This window comes from Amblyraja radiata, chromosome 17 (genome assembly GCF_010909765.2).
Source record: "Amblyraja radiata isolate CabotCenter1 chromosome 17, sAmbRad1.1.pri, whole genome shotgun sequence".
NCBI classification, from domain to species: domain Eukaryota; kingdom Metazoa; phylum Chordata; class Chondrichthyes; order Rajiformes; family Rajidae; genus Amblyraja; species Amblyraja radiata.
Genome location: NC_045972.1, coordinates 28599575 through 28617535, shown reverse-complemented (window position 1 = coordinate 28617535; position 17961 = coordinate 28599575). Strand labels below are relative to the sequence as shown.

Sequence of the window (17961 nt, the reverse complement as noted above, 5' to 3'; positions counted from 1 at the left end):
GCTGGTTCTCATGTGATGCAGGACTAGTTTCTCGAAACACTTCATAATCACTGGTGTAAGTGCAATCGATCTATAGTCATTCAAGTCCTCAGGGACTGACTTTTTTGGAATAGGAATGATTGTGGCTGACTTTAAGCAGGGTGGTATGATAGCTTGTGACAGGGTGATGTTAAAAATCTTGCACAGATGCACAGAGTCTCTTGCCCCGAGTAGAGGAAATTGGTTTAAGATGAAGGGAAAAGATTTAATAGCAATCTGAGGGGTAACCTTTTTCCACACAAAGGGTGGTGGGTGTATGGAATGAGCTGCCAGACGAGGTAAATGAGTAAGGGACTATTGCAACATTTAAGAAACAGTTAGACAGGTTTCTCCCCTAAACATGAATCAGTGTGAAGAAGAGTCCCGACCTGAAGCGTTACTCTAGCACTTTGTTTATTTTATTCTGGCTAAAGCTCGAGGCTCCACACAGTATGGCACCACTGTTACTATTTGATTTGGTGTAGCTTCAATGCTGAGTCTTTAGTCCTGCGGGATGATCCTGATGTTGATTTACTTACCCTAACAACTTTTCTGGTATTTCAGAACCTGGAGATGCCCACTTCAGTTAGTCCAGGTGACAAAATAATACAAGGACAGGGATCACTGCTGCCCAGTAAACCAAGGGTCAAGTCTGAGGTCATATTGTCTGTTGGACTGGCCATTGTATTTACATGCTCAAGACCAGAAAAGCACCATTTCAGAAACTGATGATGGAAGATGTTACCAGATGGACAGACAAAACAATTCAAGAATCTTCTTAAAGGTCCTTGGAGAAATGCAACATCCCATTGACTCGGGGGGGTTTCTGTCCCATGATTACTCACAGTGGTGAAATAGCAGAGAGGATTGTACCAAGAGCTTCACGTCTCTGTGCTGGAAGCACACACAAAAGTCCAGTATACATAGTGGAAGCAGAGCACCAGAACATAAACCTCCCACCCATTTTGTCAGGCACATCCTGCCCCATCTGTAGCAAAGTCTACAGACCCTTTATCAGTCACTGCTGACCCCACAAAACTGGAACAAAAACAAGTCCCAAGTGATTTCAGAATAAAAGAATACGAGGAAGAGTTGCTATGTGCTGCTTACCTTGTTTGCAGGTGCTCTAGTTGTACCTGAAGGTTCTCAGACTCTTCTGTCTGTTCATCCAAGGACCGCTGCAACCTCCTGGCCTGGTTATGAGCTTCATCCACCTGGAATGTGGAAAGAGGCAAATATTTAGCTGGCCTTTCCCAACCAATAAGCTCCACAGCACAGGATATTCTGGACTGTCCCTCTGTAGTCATGCTGGCTCTTTGGCGACATTTAGGGCCGGAACCCTTCTTCAGACTTAGAAGACTGGTTCCGACCTGAAACGTCATCTTTCTATTTCTTCCAAAGATGCTGCCTGACCGCCGAGTTATTCTAGCACTTTGGGTTTTAACATAAAACACTGTTGAGTTAGTTTTTGGATTGGCTATTGATAAGTGAAAGTAGTGAGAGAAAGACAGAGCTGTCGTCTCATCAGAACACCAGCAACATTGACTTTGTTGAAACAAGAAAGTACATATGCTGATTGACTGTTTCGCTTTCTGCAGATGGCATTTATTTCGTTTTTCTTTCAGATTTCCAGCACCATTTAAAAAAAATTACTTGAGACTTTCCGCCTTTGTTTGGCTGTAGAGACAGTATGAACCCCCTAAATCCTCCTTGTGAAGCATATCATACCTCATCCTCAGCCACTGCCAGCTCCTTCTTTAACTCTTCCACTCGTAGCCGCAGTTTCTTCACTTCTGTTTCATGCTGCTCCACTCTTCTGTTTGCATGTGCCAACTCAGCCATTTTTTCTTGATACTGTTTCTTTAGCTTGGCATGAACGTGCCTGAGATCCGACAACTCCTGTGATCAAAGCAACATTGCATGGTGAGTAACCAAATCCAAGCCATTTTAATTGCCATACTGATCTCAAATTTATTGGATGCTATTCAACGAGTCATTCAACAATTTAATACCACAGAATATGTCTGTTCATGTTCTACTTTGCCCATATCGGAATTTGAAACTGCCATAAAAATCCTGAAAATTAGAAGCTGTGCTCAGTAAAGGCAATGAATATGAAACCAGTTTTTCTTGAAAATCTAAACATTCTGGGAAACATAGCATAATTGTTTTGCTTCTGCCGGAGGAAACATCTCGTCCATTTCCAGACTGCTCCAAGAGCAAAAACAATCTCTGCAATTTATTTCCCTCCCAAGTAATCATGTACTAAAACAGCACTGCCAGAGTCTATATAACAAAGACTGCAACAGGCTTTGATGGAGGCTGTTAAAGTATACAGCGGGATATAGATCAGCTACCGAAATGTGCAGAGAAAATGGGAGATGGAGTTTAATCCGAATAGGTAGGTGCTGCACTTGGGGAGCTCAAATGCAAGTGGAAAGTCTGACCCTTAACAACATGGATCTACAGAGGGATCATGGGTTCCGAGCCCATTACTCCCTGAAAGTGCCAACACAGGTAGAATGGTAAAGAAAGCACATGGTATATTTGCTCTCATACTGTAGGTCAGGGCATTGAGTGCAAGAGATCTAGAAAGTCATGATGCAGCTTTATTGAACTTTGGCTAGGCTGCATTTGAAGTACAGCGTGCATTTCTGGTCGCCGTATTATAGGAAAGATGTGGAGGTGTTTGGAAATGGAGGGATAGGGATTATGTGCAGGCTGATAAGCTGATAAGGTCTTGGCATCATGACAATTCATCGACGACACCACCATGTTGGACGAATTGCAGATATTGACAAGTCAGAGTATAGGAGGGAGATCGATTGTCTGATTGAATGGTGCCAGAACAACTTTGTTCTCAATGTCAGTAAAGCCAAGTAGCTGATTGTTGACTTTAGAAGAGGTAGGGCGAGGATCCACAAACCAATCTTCATTAATGGCTCAGTGGTGGGGAGAGTCAACAACATCAAGTTCCTGCGCGCATATATCTCTGAAGATCTATCCTGGACACAGCACATTTATGTATTCCTAAAATAAGCCCATCAACTCATCTACTTAAAAGATTGTGGAGATTCGGTGTGTCGACAAATAGACTCTTGAACTTCAACAGGTGCATAGTAGAAAGCATATTGATTGGTTGCATGGTTTGGCATCTTAAATGCCCTGGAACAACGGATATTCTAAAAACTGGTGGATACTGCCCAGTCCATCACAGGTACTGACCTCGCCATTGAAGGGATCCCAGTAGAAATGCCCAACACTAGAAGACATAGCTCCAAGGAGAGAGGGGGAAAAGTTTAATCGAGATTGGCGTGGCATTTAAAAAAAAAATTTAAATACAGAGACTGGAACGCATTGGTGGTGAAGGCAGTTACGATAGTGATGATTAAGAAGCTTTTAGATAGGCACATGAAATTGCAGGGAATAGAGGGATATGCATCATGTACAGGCTAATAAGATCAGTTTAACTTGTCATCCTGTTCGGCACAAACATTGTGGGGTGAGGGGCCTGTTCCTATACTGTACTGTTCTATGTTCGCCAATGTTGACTGGAATTTGCTCAGTGCCAAAGGCTTGAACGGGGCAGAATTTGAGAGATGTATCCAAGAGAGTTTCTTGAAACAGTATGAATAGTCGAACCCGAGAAGGGAACATACTGGACCTTGTATTGGGATATGAGACTGGCTAGATGACCAGTGTTTCAGTGGAAGAGCATTTTAGGAACAGTGATCACAACTTCATAGGTTTTCAGATTTTTTTGAATAAGGAGAAGGCTGGACCTTGTGGGAAGGTGCCAAATTGGAGTAAGCCAAACTACAATCTTATTAGTCTGAAGGTCCCGACATGAAACCTTTCCATTTTCTCCACAGATGCTGCTTGTTACTGAGTTACTCCAGCATTTTGTGTCCATCTTTGGTATAAACCAGCATCTGCAGTTCTTTTTTATTACAATGTTATTGGACAGGTGCTTAGGGGGGTAAACTGGGAACAATTGTTTTGGGTAAGTCCACATCTGACATGCGGCAGTTGTTTAAAGGCTAGTTGATCGATGTTCACAATTGGCATGTTCTAATAAGGAGGAGCAAAGGATGGCAAAATATAAGGTTGTAAATTTGGTCAAAATGAAAAAGTAAGCGCATGTATGGTTTAAGAGGTTAGAATCAGACAGGGGCTTTGAAAGGTGAAAGGAACTGAAACAGGTAAATAGAAGGGCCAAAAGGGGTCCAGAAATGGCTTTGGCAAATCAGATTAAAGAAAATCCCAGTTGAAGCAGCATGTTAGTGGCATATAAAAGTTTCAGATAGGTACATGGGTTATGTGCAGATAGATAAGCTATGGTCATGCCATCATGTTAAAAAGAGACATTGTGGACCAAAAGGCCTGTTCTTGTGCAGTACCGTTATGTATTCTATAATGGGAGTACTGTTCATAATAACGGCTGTTCTTAAATTCTGATGGTAAGTGCTTTCAAGTGATTTTGTCCAGAAGGAGAGGGGAGAAGAGGGGATAGGGATGGTAGGGTAATGGAACCATGGATGACCAAGGAAGTTGTAAACTTAATCACGATTAACTGTAGGGATATGACCAACACTATGGTTTGAGCCGACAGTTTAAAAACAGTGTGACTATGACTCTCAATGCTAGTAAATGCTCTCAAGCTAGTGTCAAGTCTGTGAGGCTATCAAACATTTCATGGTTGGAAATATAAATATTATTACAAGCTGCTAACAAGAACTTAGAAACGTAGAAAATAGGTGCAGGAGTAGGCCATTCGGCCCTTCGAGCCAGCACCGCCATTCAATATGATCATGGCTGATCATCCAAAATCAGTACCCCTTTCCGACTTTTTCCCCATATCCCTCGATACCTTTAGCCCTAAGAGCTAAATCTAACCTCTCTTGAACATATCCAGTAAATTGGCTTCCACTGCCTTCTATGGCAGAGAATTCAACAGATTCACAACTTTCTGGGTGAAAAAGTTTTTCCTCATCTCAGTCCTAAACTTAGTACAAGATACCCCATGTGAAAGCCATGGCAATAGTAAAATTATATATATTTTAAAGTCTGAAGAAGGATCCTGACCCAAAACATGACCTATTCATTTTCTCCAGAGATGCTGTCTGACTTGCTGAGTTACTCCAGCATTTTGAGTCCATCTGTAAAGAAAATCCAGTCTTAAACACCAGTCTTTTACCTTATTCTTTTCGAAAAGCTCGTTCTGAATGGTCTTCAAGTCCATGTCCAGGGCACTTGCAACCTGTTTCCTTTTTTTGGCCAATACTTCCACCAAATCCTCAATCTGTGCCCGCTGCTTTTTGTTCTCTCTTTCAAGGTTCAGCTTCTCTGTCTCCAACCGTTCCCTCTTACCCCACTCAGAGGTGTTCTCTGCCTGGAGTCTCTCCATCTGTTGACAAGGACCAAAGGCTCATTTAACAGGCCCATGATGAAAAGGTGGGAGTGGGGGGGTCGGGTTTAGTTACCTGAAATTGGAGAATTCAATATTCATACTGTTTGGTTGTAAACCACCCAAGCAGAATACGAGGTAATGTTCTGCGTATGACCCCACTCCAGCAATGGAGGAGGCCTGATACAGAAAGGTCAGTGTAGGAATGAGAGGGATAGTTAAAATGGTTAGCAGCTGGGAGATCCACAGGTCATGGCAGACCAAGCGCAACTGATCAGGAAAATGTCCACCTAGTCTACAGTTTGGTCTCCTCCCAGAGGCCACATTAAGAGTGCCGAATACTGTAGATTAAGTTAAAGGAGGTGTGTATGAACCTCTGCCTTAACCGGAAAGACCACTGGTGACCTCTATTAAAATCCTATGTTCATAATTAAGGTTTTCAAAATTGTCTGTTGGTTGGGACAAATTTTTTTTTTTTTAAATCAGATTTCCCTTTATCTACACCAATCCTTAAATTCCCAGAGAGATGAAAACAGGACAGTAATGCTGAAGAAGGGTTTCGGCCCGAAACGTCGCCTATTTCCTTCGCTCCATAGATGCTGCTGCACCCGCTGAGTTTCCCCAGCAATTTTGTGTACCTCCGATATTCCAGCATCTGCAGTTCCCTTTTGAACAGTACAATGAGTTTGCTTGGTTGTACGACAAATTTTAAATCACATGACTGCTTCTTTACCAATGGGTTTCAGGAGGTACCAATGACAATATCAGGCTTAAATAAAAATGGAAAATACTGCAGATATTCAGCAACCACAGCATCTGGTGAAAGGGAAGTTAATGTTTTAGGTCCTCTATATGACAAAGCTCTCAGACCCAAAACATTTAACATTATTACTTTCTCCACAAATGCTGATTGACCCGATTGGAGATTACAACATTTTCTGTTTTATTTCAGATTTCCAGCATCTGAAATTATCGAAATAGCAGCACCCCACCACCCCCATCCTCAATATACCCGGAAATTGAATATTGAATTCTCAACATACAACGGTCACAGTGACGCAATTACATCGAATGCAGCACCGGAGACCCGGGTTCGATCCTGACCAAGGGTGCTGTCAGCACGGAGTTTGTACGTTCTCCCCGTGATCTGCATGGGTATTCTCCGAGATCTTCGGTTTCCTCCCACACTCCAAAGACGTATAGGTTTGTAGGTTAATTTGCTTTGGAAATGTAAAAATTGTCCCTAGTGGGTGCAGGATAGTGTTAATGTGCGGGGATCGCTGGTCGGCATGGACCTGGTGAGCCGAAGGACCTGTTTTCCGCACAGTATCTCTAAACTAAACTAAACTTTCAATCACTTGAGAACAAACAAGACCTCAGAGCAAAGCTGCTGTTTCAAAGAACGATCAGTAGCTGCAATATTTTTTATTCCACGGAAACATGGCTCACCCTTCACTCACATGAACCTGCTACTTCATCTGAGTGTTTCTCCATTTATTGTATGGGGTACACAGACCAATCAGGAAAGGAGAAAAGGTGATGGCATTTGCTTCATGATCAAATTTGTGATGTAATTGCTCAATTCCGCTTTCCCGAGCAAGAATACCAAATCATCAAACGCAGTCCCTTTTATCTGCCTCTACAATCTTGCTGATAGTTTACATATCATCCCAAGCCAACACCAAGGTGGCACTAAATGAATTATACTCTGTTGTCAACTCTCTTGAGACTGCAAAGCTTGACGCCCTGTTCATCATCATTCATTAAATCAACCCTGTCCTCATCAAAAGAGCGACTGGGGAGATGATCAACAGCTTCAAATTCTGAGGAATCCACATCTCGACAGGTTAACCAATCTAACCACAGTCCTTCATACTGATACATTGATTGAGAAACCACATCAGTCTATTTACTTTCTTGGCCATCTGAGAAGATTCAGCATATCTACAAGGATTCTCTTGAACTTTTAAAGGAAGTATTCCGTCAGGATTCATCCTAGCGTGGTATGTTAACTGCTCTGCTCTTAACCACCTGAACATGCAGAGAGCAGTGAACATGGACCAGTCCATCACAGGCTCGTCACTTTCTTCTATCTAGTGCATCTTCACAGTGCATTGCATTAAAAAGGCTAAAAGCATTGTCCAGGATGCCATCTACCCCCAGCATTCCCTTTCTTTATTCTATCGTCAAGAGGATAGAGAATCTGTATCTGAACCTCCAGACTTTAAGAACAGCTTCTTCCTCACTGCCGTCAGCCTCGTGGACCAAACAATTCTTTCACAACCCCTTCCTGAAGATACTATCACGTACTAAGGTAAGTGGTGTGATTTATTCAGGAGATGTTTGGACAGGAAAGAGAGGAGGCAATTGGCGATTGGAGATAAGTGTGCAGGTTATATTTGCCTCCACTACCACCCCTAGTAATGCGTTCCAGGCCCCCACCACTCAGTGTGAAAAAAACAGAACAGGAATACTGGGTGCGCCATAACACAACTCACTCTTTTTTTGTTGAAGGATGACATTGGAAACCCAAGGTACGAGATGTTATCTGATTGATTGGTGGAAATGGCTTGAGGCCCAATCTGATCTAATTGTGTCTTTGTACTTCTTCCAATCTACCTCTGTATTTCTACAAACAACAGTATGCAGACAACAACTGTGTTGACAGGGGGGGGTTACTTCATACCTCAGCCCGCAGTTCTGCAAGTTTTTTGTCCATGGTTGTCCGAGCTCCCTGCTCATCTTCCAGGTCTTCCGATATCCGACCCAATTCATCCTGGTGCAAGTCCTTTAACATGTTCAGCTAAAAATCAGAAACCACTTCTTAGCTTGTTTGGACACTGGATCCACAATGACCACAGTGAATTTAGCAATCTAATTGCAACTTCCACTCCTCAAGTTCAGGGAGCTCTTCAAATTCAGATTAGGTTATTGTCATTACATTACGGTACAATGAAATTCATGGAGCTCACAAAATAAGCAGTATACATTATAATGATAAATATTAGTAATGATACAATTAATCATGAATAAACCTGAAGTTAGTCTAAAACAATACTAAAGGAAAGAAATCCTAAGTAGATATGACCAGAATTTATTTGCAAGATGACAGCTGAACAAGGGCTAGAGACCTGTCCACAGTCCTCCATCCTGAACAGATGAAAAGCACAAAGCCAGAATAGGGATCTTTATCACTCACAGGTATTTTAAGAAATTCAGAAAAAACTGAGGAACGATCCTTGGCATTAATCAAATAATTTAGAAAAGACCATACCACATTTATCGCTCAAAGAATGAGCACCAAGGCACATACAGTACCATCCATAATGTTTGGGACAAAGACCCATCATTTATTTATTTGCCTCTGTACTCCACAATTTGAGATTTGTAATAGGAAAAAAAAGGGGGGGGAAAAAGAAAGAAAAAAAAGAAAATAAAAAAATTAAAATTAAAAAAAATCCCAAAAAAAATCGCACGTGATTAAAGTGCACATTGTCAGATTTTAATAAAGGCCATTTTTATACATTTTGGTTTCACCATATAGAAATTACACAGTGTTTATTCATAGTTCCCCCATTTCAGGGCACGATAATGTTTTGGACACAGCAATGTAATGTAAATGAAAGTAGTCATGTTTAGTATTTCGTTGCATATCCTTTGCATGCAATGACTACTTGAAATCTGCGATTCATGGATATCACCAGTTGCGGGGTGTCTTCTCTGGTGATGCTCTGCCAGGCCTGTATTACAACCATCTTTAGCTTATGCTTGTTTTGGGGGCTAGTCCCCTTCAGTTTTCTCTTCAGCATATAAAAGGCATGCTCAATTGGGTTCAGATCACTCAAGAACTGACCAGTTTTGAAAAACACCTTTGTTGCTTTAGCAGTATGTTTGGGAACATTGTCTTGCTGTGGAATGAACCACCGGCCAATGGGTTTTGAGGCATTTGTTTAAACTTGAGTAGATATGATGTGTCTATACACAATTCATTATGCTACCACCATCAGCAGTTGTATCATCAATGACGATAAGTGAGCCAGTACCTTCAGCAGCCATACATGCCCAGGCCATAACACCCCCACCACCGTGTTTCACAGATGAGATGGTATGCTTTGGATCTTGGGCAGTTCCTTCTCTCCTACCAGACTTTGCTCTTGCCATCACTCTGATACAAGTTAATCTTTGTCTCAACTGTCCACAAGACCTTTTTCCAGAAATGTGGTTGCTCTTTATAGTACTTCTTGGCAAACTGTAACCTAGCCATCCTATTATTGCAGCTAACCAGTGGTTTGCATCTTGCAGTGTCGCCTCTGTATTTCTGTTCATTAAGTCTTCTGCAGACAGTGGTCTTTAACAAATCCACACCTGACTCCTGAAAAATGTTTCTGATCCGTCGGACAGGTGTTTGGGGATTTTTCTTTATTATAGAGATAAATCTTCTGTCATCAGCTGTGAAGGTCTTCCTTGGCCTGCCAGTCCCTTCGAGATTGTAAGTTAACCAGTGCTCTCTTTCTTCTTAATGATGTTCTTAGCAGCTGATTTTAGTAAGCCTAAGGTTTGGCTGATGTCTCCAACAGTTTTATTCTTGTTTCTCAGTCTCATAATAGCTTCTTTGACTTTCATTGGCGCAACTTTGGACCTCATGGTGATAAACAGCAATAAAAGTTTCCAAAGACCCGATGGAAAGACTGGAGTAAAGACTGTGCTGAGAGCCCTCTAATACCTGCGTTAAGGAGGCAATTAAACACAACTGAGCAATTACAAACGCCTGTGACGCTATGTGTCCCGAACATTATGGTGCCTGGAAATGAGGGGGACGATGTATAAACACAGCTATAATTTCTACATTATCCAAAATGTATAAAAATGGCCTTTAATAAAATCTGACAATTTGCACTTTAACCACATGTGATTTTTTTCTATTACAAATCTCAAATTGTTGAGCAGAGGCAAATAAATAAATTATTAGACTTTGTCCGAAACATTATGGAGGGCACTGTATAAGGGGCAAAAAAGGATTCGCGATTGCAGGAGAATGGTTTCGGCCCGAAACGTTGCCTTTTTCCTTCGCTCCATAGATGTTGCTGCACCCGCTGAGTTTCTCCAGCTTTTTTGTGTACCTTCGCGATTGCAGGATTCGTTTGGAGGCAATATTGCCACTGTGACAAATGATAAGGCAAAAAAGGAAATCACCTTGAGATCCACTTTCCCTAGCGAAAATGGCACCGCCCTGCCTGAGGCCACTTATGAATGGCCCTGATTAGTCCTGGCCTTTTCTCTCTTCCATCTCTTCAACAACCCGCCCCCCCCACCACCCACTACTTTCAGTCAGATGAAGGGTCCTGACCCTAAAAGTCGCCCATCCTTTTTCTCCAGAGATGCAGCCTGCCCACTGAGTTACTCCAGGACTGTGTGTCTATCTTTGGTATAAACCAGCATTTGCAAGTCTTCGTCTCTGCATTCTAGAGAACAGTAGGGCACAGGAACAGGCCCTTTGGTCCATAATCTCAGTGCAGAACATGATGCCAAGACCAACTTCAAACTGCTTGCACATAATCCATTCATCCCTCCCTTCCCTGCATATCCAATACCTAGCCAAAAGTCTCTTCAATTCCACTATCGTATCTGCCTCAACCACCATCCCTGGCAGGGTGTTCCAAGCACTCACCAACCTCTGTAAAAAAAATTGTCCCACATATCATTTTTAAGCTTTGCACTTAAAACTATGCACTCTAGTATTTGATATTTTTGCATCCTGGGAAAAAAATTCTATCTTTTAATTTTAATTTTATATATGACTATTAGGTCTCCCGACAACCTCCGGAATTTCCATAGACTACAATCCAGGTCGTACCAACTACTCTCTGCAGCTGATGGTCAATAGTTCTTTATTATCACATGTACAGTGAAATTCTTGTTTTGCATCCTGTTATCTTGCATCTTGTTTTGCTGCCATACTTAAGCACAATTAGTATAAAGTGATTGGAATAGTACACTGAGACCACATGCAGAGGTCACCAGGTTTGCCATTTACAAATTCCTGCCCCGCCACGCATCTAGTCTTCTGGTGTGGCGCCCGATCCAAGCGAGCCCCAGGCTGCTGCAGGGCCTCCACCCTTTGGGTCGTCCAGTGATCCGTTGTCCCACTCCTTGTCCGCCCACCGTCAGCCTTTGTGCCCTGTGGGGGCCTCGTGCCGACCTTGATGGCGCGGAAGGCAAGTCCCCAGTTGACTCTCTTACTGGCCTTTGCTTCCGCATCCGCTACCGCAAGCTTCCTCCATCCTCCTCTCTGGTTCTCCAGACCTTCCACCCAGCCACGCAGATGAGGTTGTGGAGGCAGATACAATTTCAACTTTTAAAAAGCATTGGGGTACATGATGGTGGAATGATGTTGAGGGTTAGGGCCTAATGCAGTCAACTGGGATTAGTGTAGATAAGCATTCTTTTCCTAGAACTACTGAAACCAGGGTTACTGCATTGTACATGGAACTAAACAAAACTGTAGTGTATATGAACAAGAGTAACAAACAGCAAAACCAATACACTTATGGAAATTTGAACGTTTAAGTTTGGTAAATTTTTTCTCTTCTGCAATTTCTTAATGTTACTTCATTTAAAAAATTATCTTCCAGGATTACCAGCTCTCGTAATTAATACCTCACCTGTTTAAGCACCTCTTTCTTAGATTTGCTGAGCTCTTCATACTTGATTTTCCATTGCGAGATATCTGCCTCCAAATTCTCAATGTTCTTACCGAGTGCATTCTTGTCTCTGAGAAAAAACAGCACAACTATATGAAATTACATTAAACCCATCTTACCTTTGCCTCATAATTGTTGATCATTTACATTTAAATTTAGAAAATTATGCAAAACATTTTCAAGGATCTAATTTTGTTTGTCATTAATACAATGTACATGGACAGATGCATCCATCACACCATTTTAGGAATATTCTATATTGCTGTCCTTTATACTGACACGTAGCATCGCATATTTCCCCACATTGTACACCAATTGCCATATTTTTGCCCACTCACTTTAGGCACATCCTTTTGCAGATATTTCTCTCTTCCTTATCACTTACTGATAAATCACCTGGACCAGATGGACCACACCCCAGGGTTCTGACACAGGTAGCTTCGGAGATTATGGAGGCATTAGTGGTGATCTTTCAAGAATCACTAGAGTCACGAGTGGTCCCGGAGGATTGGAAAATTGCAATTGTTCAAGAGGGAGTGAAGCAAAAAGGAAGGAAACTATAGGCTGGTTAGCCTGACTTCAGTCGTTGGTAATATTTTAGAGCCCATTATTAAGGATAAGGTTTCCAAGTACATGATAAAAATGGGCCAACTTTAGCATGGGCTAGTGAATGGGAGATCTAGGTACAATGGTGTGGGCATCACGGAGACATGGCTGATAGGGGATCTCAGCTGGGAGCTGAATCCAAGGTTACACGTCCTATCGAAAAGACGGGGGGGGGGGGGGGGGGGGGGGGAATAAGCTCTTCTGGTAAGGAATGAAATTCAGTCCTTAGCAAGGGGTGAAATGGAATCAGATGATGTAGAATCCTTATTGATGGTGCTGAAAAACTGCAAGGGTAAAAAGACCCCGATGGGAGTTATTTACAGGCTTCCTAACAGTTGCCAGGAAGTCAGGAGATGAAATTGGCATGTAAGAAGGGCAATCTTAAGGTGGTCATGGGGATTTCAATATGCAGGTGGTCTGGGAAAATCAGATTTGCACTGGACCCCAAGAGTGGGTCACTGCTGGACTTCCGGGTCACTGCTCGTGCAGTCGACTTGTCGGTGCAGAGAGTAGCTTTGAATGTTTGTCTCTTCGTTACGTTACGTGAGTTTGTGAGAGTGTTTTGTTTCGTTTTAAGTACATCGGGTATCGATTGACGGTCAACTGCTGCCGTATAGTTCCGTACTTTCGTGGTGTGTTGTGTTGTGTGTTGTGCTGGCGCTGCCACTACCTCACACACACACCGGACCAACGAGCTAACGTTAATTAGCCAGCTAGCTTTTTGCGTTCACTGCTCCAAAGTATGGACTTCACATGGACACTATGGACTCTTATGCTTCTACTGTTCGTCTTGGATTATTTGCCCACTGCATCATATGGATATACTCTTCCGGACAACCAACGGATTACTTACTGCAGGGACTTTTTACTTCAGCTGCATTTTCACTCTCACCAAGCCCCTGCCATAGACAAGTTGCCGGAGGAGCTACAATGTAAACTCCCAACCGACCGGACAGGCACCCTGCACAACAATAGAAAGAAGGTAACGAGACGGGGGAGGAAGAAGAAGGGTGGAATTAAAGCAAGACTTAGGCGAGGAGAAAGTAAGCACCGTGCACTTCCCTCAGTGATCCTTGCTAATGTGCGCTCATTGCGTAACAAGACTGATGAACTGCAGGCTAACGTTTTTCACATGTATGAATACCGGACTGCTTCCATTCTTGCTTTCACTGAAACATGGCTGACTGGGAGTGACAACAGTGACAGCATGCACATAGATGGCTTCGGGTCTCCTGTAAGGTTAGACCGCGATACTGAACTGACTGGCAAGCATCATGGCGGTGGTGTCTGCCTCTACATCAACCCACGCTGGTGCAAAACAGTTGTTGTCAGAGAAGAACTGTGCAACCCTGACATTGAACTCTTGGCTGTCTCCCTGCGTCCCTTCTACCTTCCCAGGGAATTCCCACAACTGATTTTCATTCTGGTTTATATCCACCCCAGAGCAAATGCATCCACTGCTACGGAACATATAAGAAATATGCTCGACAAACTCGAACTGATATCTCCGGACGCCCCCAAATTCATCATGGATGACTTCAATCACTGTTCAATTGACAAGTCACTTAAAGGATTCTAACAGTATGTCAACTGCACCACCCGTCTAGGGAAAACACTGGACAAATGCTATGGGTCAGTCCCAGACGCCTACAGAGCCGTCTCCCTCCCTCCCCTAGACTCTGCTGACCACAGCAGCATACTGCTCGCTCCTGCCTACACACCTGTGGTAAAGAGAACAGAGAAAGTCATCAAGGACATCAAACAGTGGACACCGGACAGTATTGACAGGCTTCAAGGGTGTTTTGAAACCACAGACTGGAATACCCTCACATCCTCCTCCACCAACATCAGTGAGCAAGCGGATACAGTCTCAGCATACATTACTTTCTGTGTAGACAATATTATCCCCTCCAAGAAGGTCACAATCTTCCCTAACAATAAACCATGGGTGACTAAAGATCTAAAAAACATATTGAATAAGAAAAAGAGAACATTTTTTACCGGTTCTGAAGCTGAGAAGAAGGAGGTAAACAGAGAGGTCAAGCGGGCCATAAAAATTGCCAAGCTGAAATACAAGAACAATGTGGAGCAGACCTTTGGAAAAGGGAACCTCCGTGCAGCTTGGCATGGCCTCAAGAACATGGCAGCAGTGAACTCTGTCTCTACCAGCCGTAAGCCCATTCAGGTAGCAGGAAGCAGCTTCACTTCACTCCCGAATGATCTCAACTCCTTCTACACCAGATTTGAAAAGGACAACAGCACCGAGCTAGAATCAATCGTCTCCACACTCAGACCTGATGACTCCGGCCTCAACATCAACACATCAGAGGTGGTGAGAGCCCTCAAAAGGACTAAAAAGAACACAGCTCCAGGGCCAGACAACATCTGTGGGCGGACCCTATGGTACTGTGCTGAGCAGCTGGGAGGTGTGTTCCAGCATCTGTTCCAGGGCTCTTTGACCAGCAGCACAGTCCCCGCGATGTGGAAAAACTCAACAGTGATTCCCATCCCAAAGAAGGGCACCACCAAGGTCCTGAATGACCTTAGACCGGTGGCTCTCACCTCCCTGGTCATGAAGGCCATGGAGAGGATCATCAAGGAGCACATCACCAAGGCAACTGGCTCGATGATGGATCCATTGCAGTTTGCTTACCAGACTGGTAGGGGTGTCGATGACGCAAAAATATTCATCTTAAACACCATCCATAAGCATCTGGAAATCCCCAAGACCATAGCCAGACTTTTGTTTGCAGACTTCTCATCAGCATTCAACACCATGCAGCCACTCTGTGGATTATAGACTTCCTCACCAACAGATCAGAGGGTGTTGGTGAACCACACCTTGTCCGACACCCTCTTCACCTTCACTGGCTCTCCACAAGGCTGTGTCCTCTCCCCACTTCTCTTCATTCTCTACACTGATGACTGCAGATCCACTCAGCCAAACTGCCACTTTGTAAAATTTGCTGATGACACAGTCCTCCTGTCTCTGCTTCCCAGCCATACACAACATCACAGCTCAGCCCTGCAGGACTTTATAGTATAGTGTGAAAAGTCTTGTCTTGAGCTAAATATAAGCAAAACCAAGGACATGATTGTGACCTTTTCCCCCCAACAGAGACAGATGGCTGAGGCAGCCACCACTATCATCCAGCAGGAGCCAGTGGAGGTATACAAATACCTGGGAACAGCCTTCGACAACCTGCTAAGGTTTTCCTCTAACACAGAGGAAATCCTTAAAAAGTGCCATCAGAGACAGTACCTACTCAGGAAGCTGAAGTCATTTGGGATTAACAAAGACATTCTCACCACCTTCTACTACGCATTCATTGAAAATGTAATAACCTTCTCTTTCACTAGCTGGTTCCACTCCATCACCCTGCAAAACAGAAACCGCCTGTTGAATGTGGTCAAGGTCTGCTCAAAAATCATTGAGCAGCCCGTCCGAACTCTCACTGCCCTATGCGACCAACAGTCTGTAAAGTTAACACGCAGGATTCTTCAGGACCCCTCTCACATCCTGTTTCCTGAGTTTGAGTGGCTCCCCTCAGGACGCAGACTCCGCTGTCCGGGTTGCCGGACACAGAGGAGGAAGGCAACCTTCATCCCCAGGGCTGTCCAGCTTCTTAATGCTGATCACTGACTCATGAACATATGGAATGAAATAACCTTTTATATGCACTTTTTAATTGAAGCACTAAGGAAGCACTTTAAAACTATTACTATGTGTTGAATGTTGATGTGCGGTGTGTGTTGTGTGATTGTGCAGTGTGTCTGTGAAATGCGTGTGTTGTGTGATTGTGCAGTATGCGTGCTGCTTATGTTTGTTGATTGTGTCCCTCTTTTTTTAAAAGCTACTGTAATGCGCCTTTTTAAATTGCCCCTCGGGGACGAATAAAGTGCTTTGAATTGAATTAGTAGAGTGCCTATGAAATGGTTTCTTAGAGTAACTTGTGGTTGAGCCAACCAGGTAAAAGGCAATTCTGGATTTGATATTGTGTAATGAACCGGATTTGATTAGGGAGTTTAAGGTAAAGTAACCACTCACTAGGAGGAACTGCAATTTGAGAGGAAGAAGATGAAATTGGGTCTGTCAGTATTTCTTTTGAGCAAAGGTGCCACAGAGGCATGAGGGAGAAGCTGGCTAAAGTCGATTGGAAAGGGACTCTAGCAGGAATGACGGTGGAACAACAATGGCAGGAATTTCTGGAAATAATTCGGATGACACAGTATCTTTGCATTCCTAAGAGGAAGAATTATTCTAATGGGCGAATGAAATTACTGTGGCTAACAAGGGAAATCAAAGACAGCATAAAACTAAAAGAGAAGGCGTAATACAATGTAAAGATTAGTGGGAAGCTTTTCAAAAACAACAGAAGGTAACTAAAAAGGCAATATGGGGAGAAAAGATTTAATATGAAAGTAAGCTAGCCAATAATATAAAATATATAAATAGTAAGGAAGAGGCAAGAGTGGACGTTAGACTGCTGGAAAATATGCTGGAGAACTGATACTGGGGAATAATGAAATAGCAGGTGTTTCAATAATTTTTTTCCATTAGTATTCACAGTGGAAGACACCAGCAGCATTCTTGAATTTTAAGAGAGTCAAGTGGTAGAAGTTATTGGAGTGGCTTTTACTAAGAAATTGGTGCTTGGGAAGGTGAAAGGTCTGAAGGTGGAGAAGCACCTGGACTTGGTGGTCTGCAACCCAGGGTTCTGAAAACGATGGGTTTAGAGACTGTGGAGACATTAGCTGTGATCTTTCAAGAATCACTAGAATCAGGGGTGGTTCCAGACAATTGGAAAATTGCAAATATTACTCCGCTATTCAAGGAGGGAGTGAAGCAGAAGAGTGAAAATTATAGGCCGGTTAGCCAGTAGTTGGTAAGATTTTAGAATCCACTAAAAATGATGAGGTTTCTGAGCACCTAGAAGCACACGATAAAATAGGCAGGTCAGCATGGTTTTGTGAAAGAGAGATCCTTTGTGACGAACCTGTTGGAAATTTTTGAGGAAGTAAACAGCTGGATAAACAAAGGAGCGTCAACGGATATGATTTACCTGGATTTTCAGAAGGCGTTTGATAAGATTCCGCACATGAGGCTGCTAAAGAAGATGAGAGGCCATAGTATCAGAGGGACGGCACTAGCAGGTTGGCTGGATGGCAGAAAGCAAAGAGTGGCAATAAAGGGGACCTTTACTGGTTGGCTGCCAGGTGTTCCGCAGG

The 17961-nt window shown here is 43.1% G+C and overlaps 1 protein-coding gene across 3 annotated transcripts in view; it reads right to left on the bottom strand.

The window, feature by feature from the left end:
- The window catches only part of ccdc102a (coiled-coil domain containing 102A), a 35603-nt gene that overhangs the window by 4359 nt on the left and 13283 nt on the right, over nucleotides 1-17961 (bottom strand). For 2 of the 3 annotated variants that reach the window (XM_033035939.1, XM_033035938.1), the window contains exons 4-8: nucleotides 12088-12196; nucleotides 8112-8228; nucleotides 5216-5425; nucleotides 1747-1917; nucleotides 1129-1232 (exon numbers count right to left, since the gene is read on the bottom strand). In XM_033035939.1, coding sequence (XP_032891830.1) covers nucleotides 1129-1232; nucleotides 1747-1917; nucleotides 5216-5425; nucleotides 8112-8228; nucleotides 12088-12196 — 711 coding nt within the window. The remainder of the gene's footprint in view (nucleotides 1-1128; nucleotides 1233-1746; nucleotides 1918-5215; nucleotides 5426-8111; nucleotides 8229-12087; nucleotides 12197-17961) is intronic. The other variant, XM_033035940.1, reaches the window with a different exon arrangement.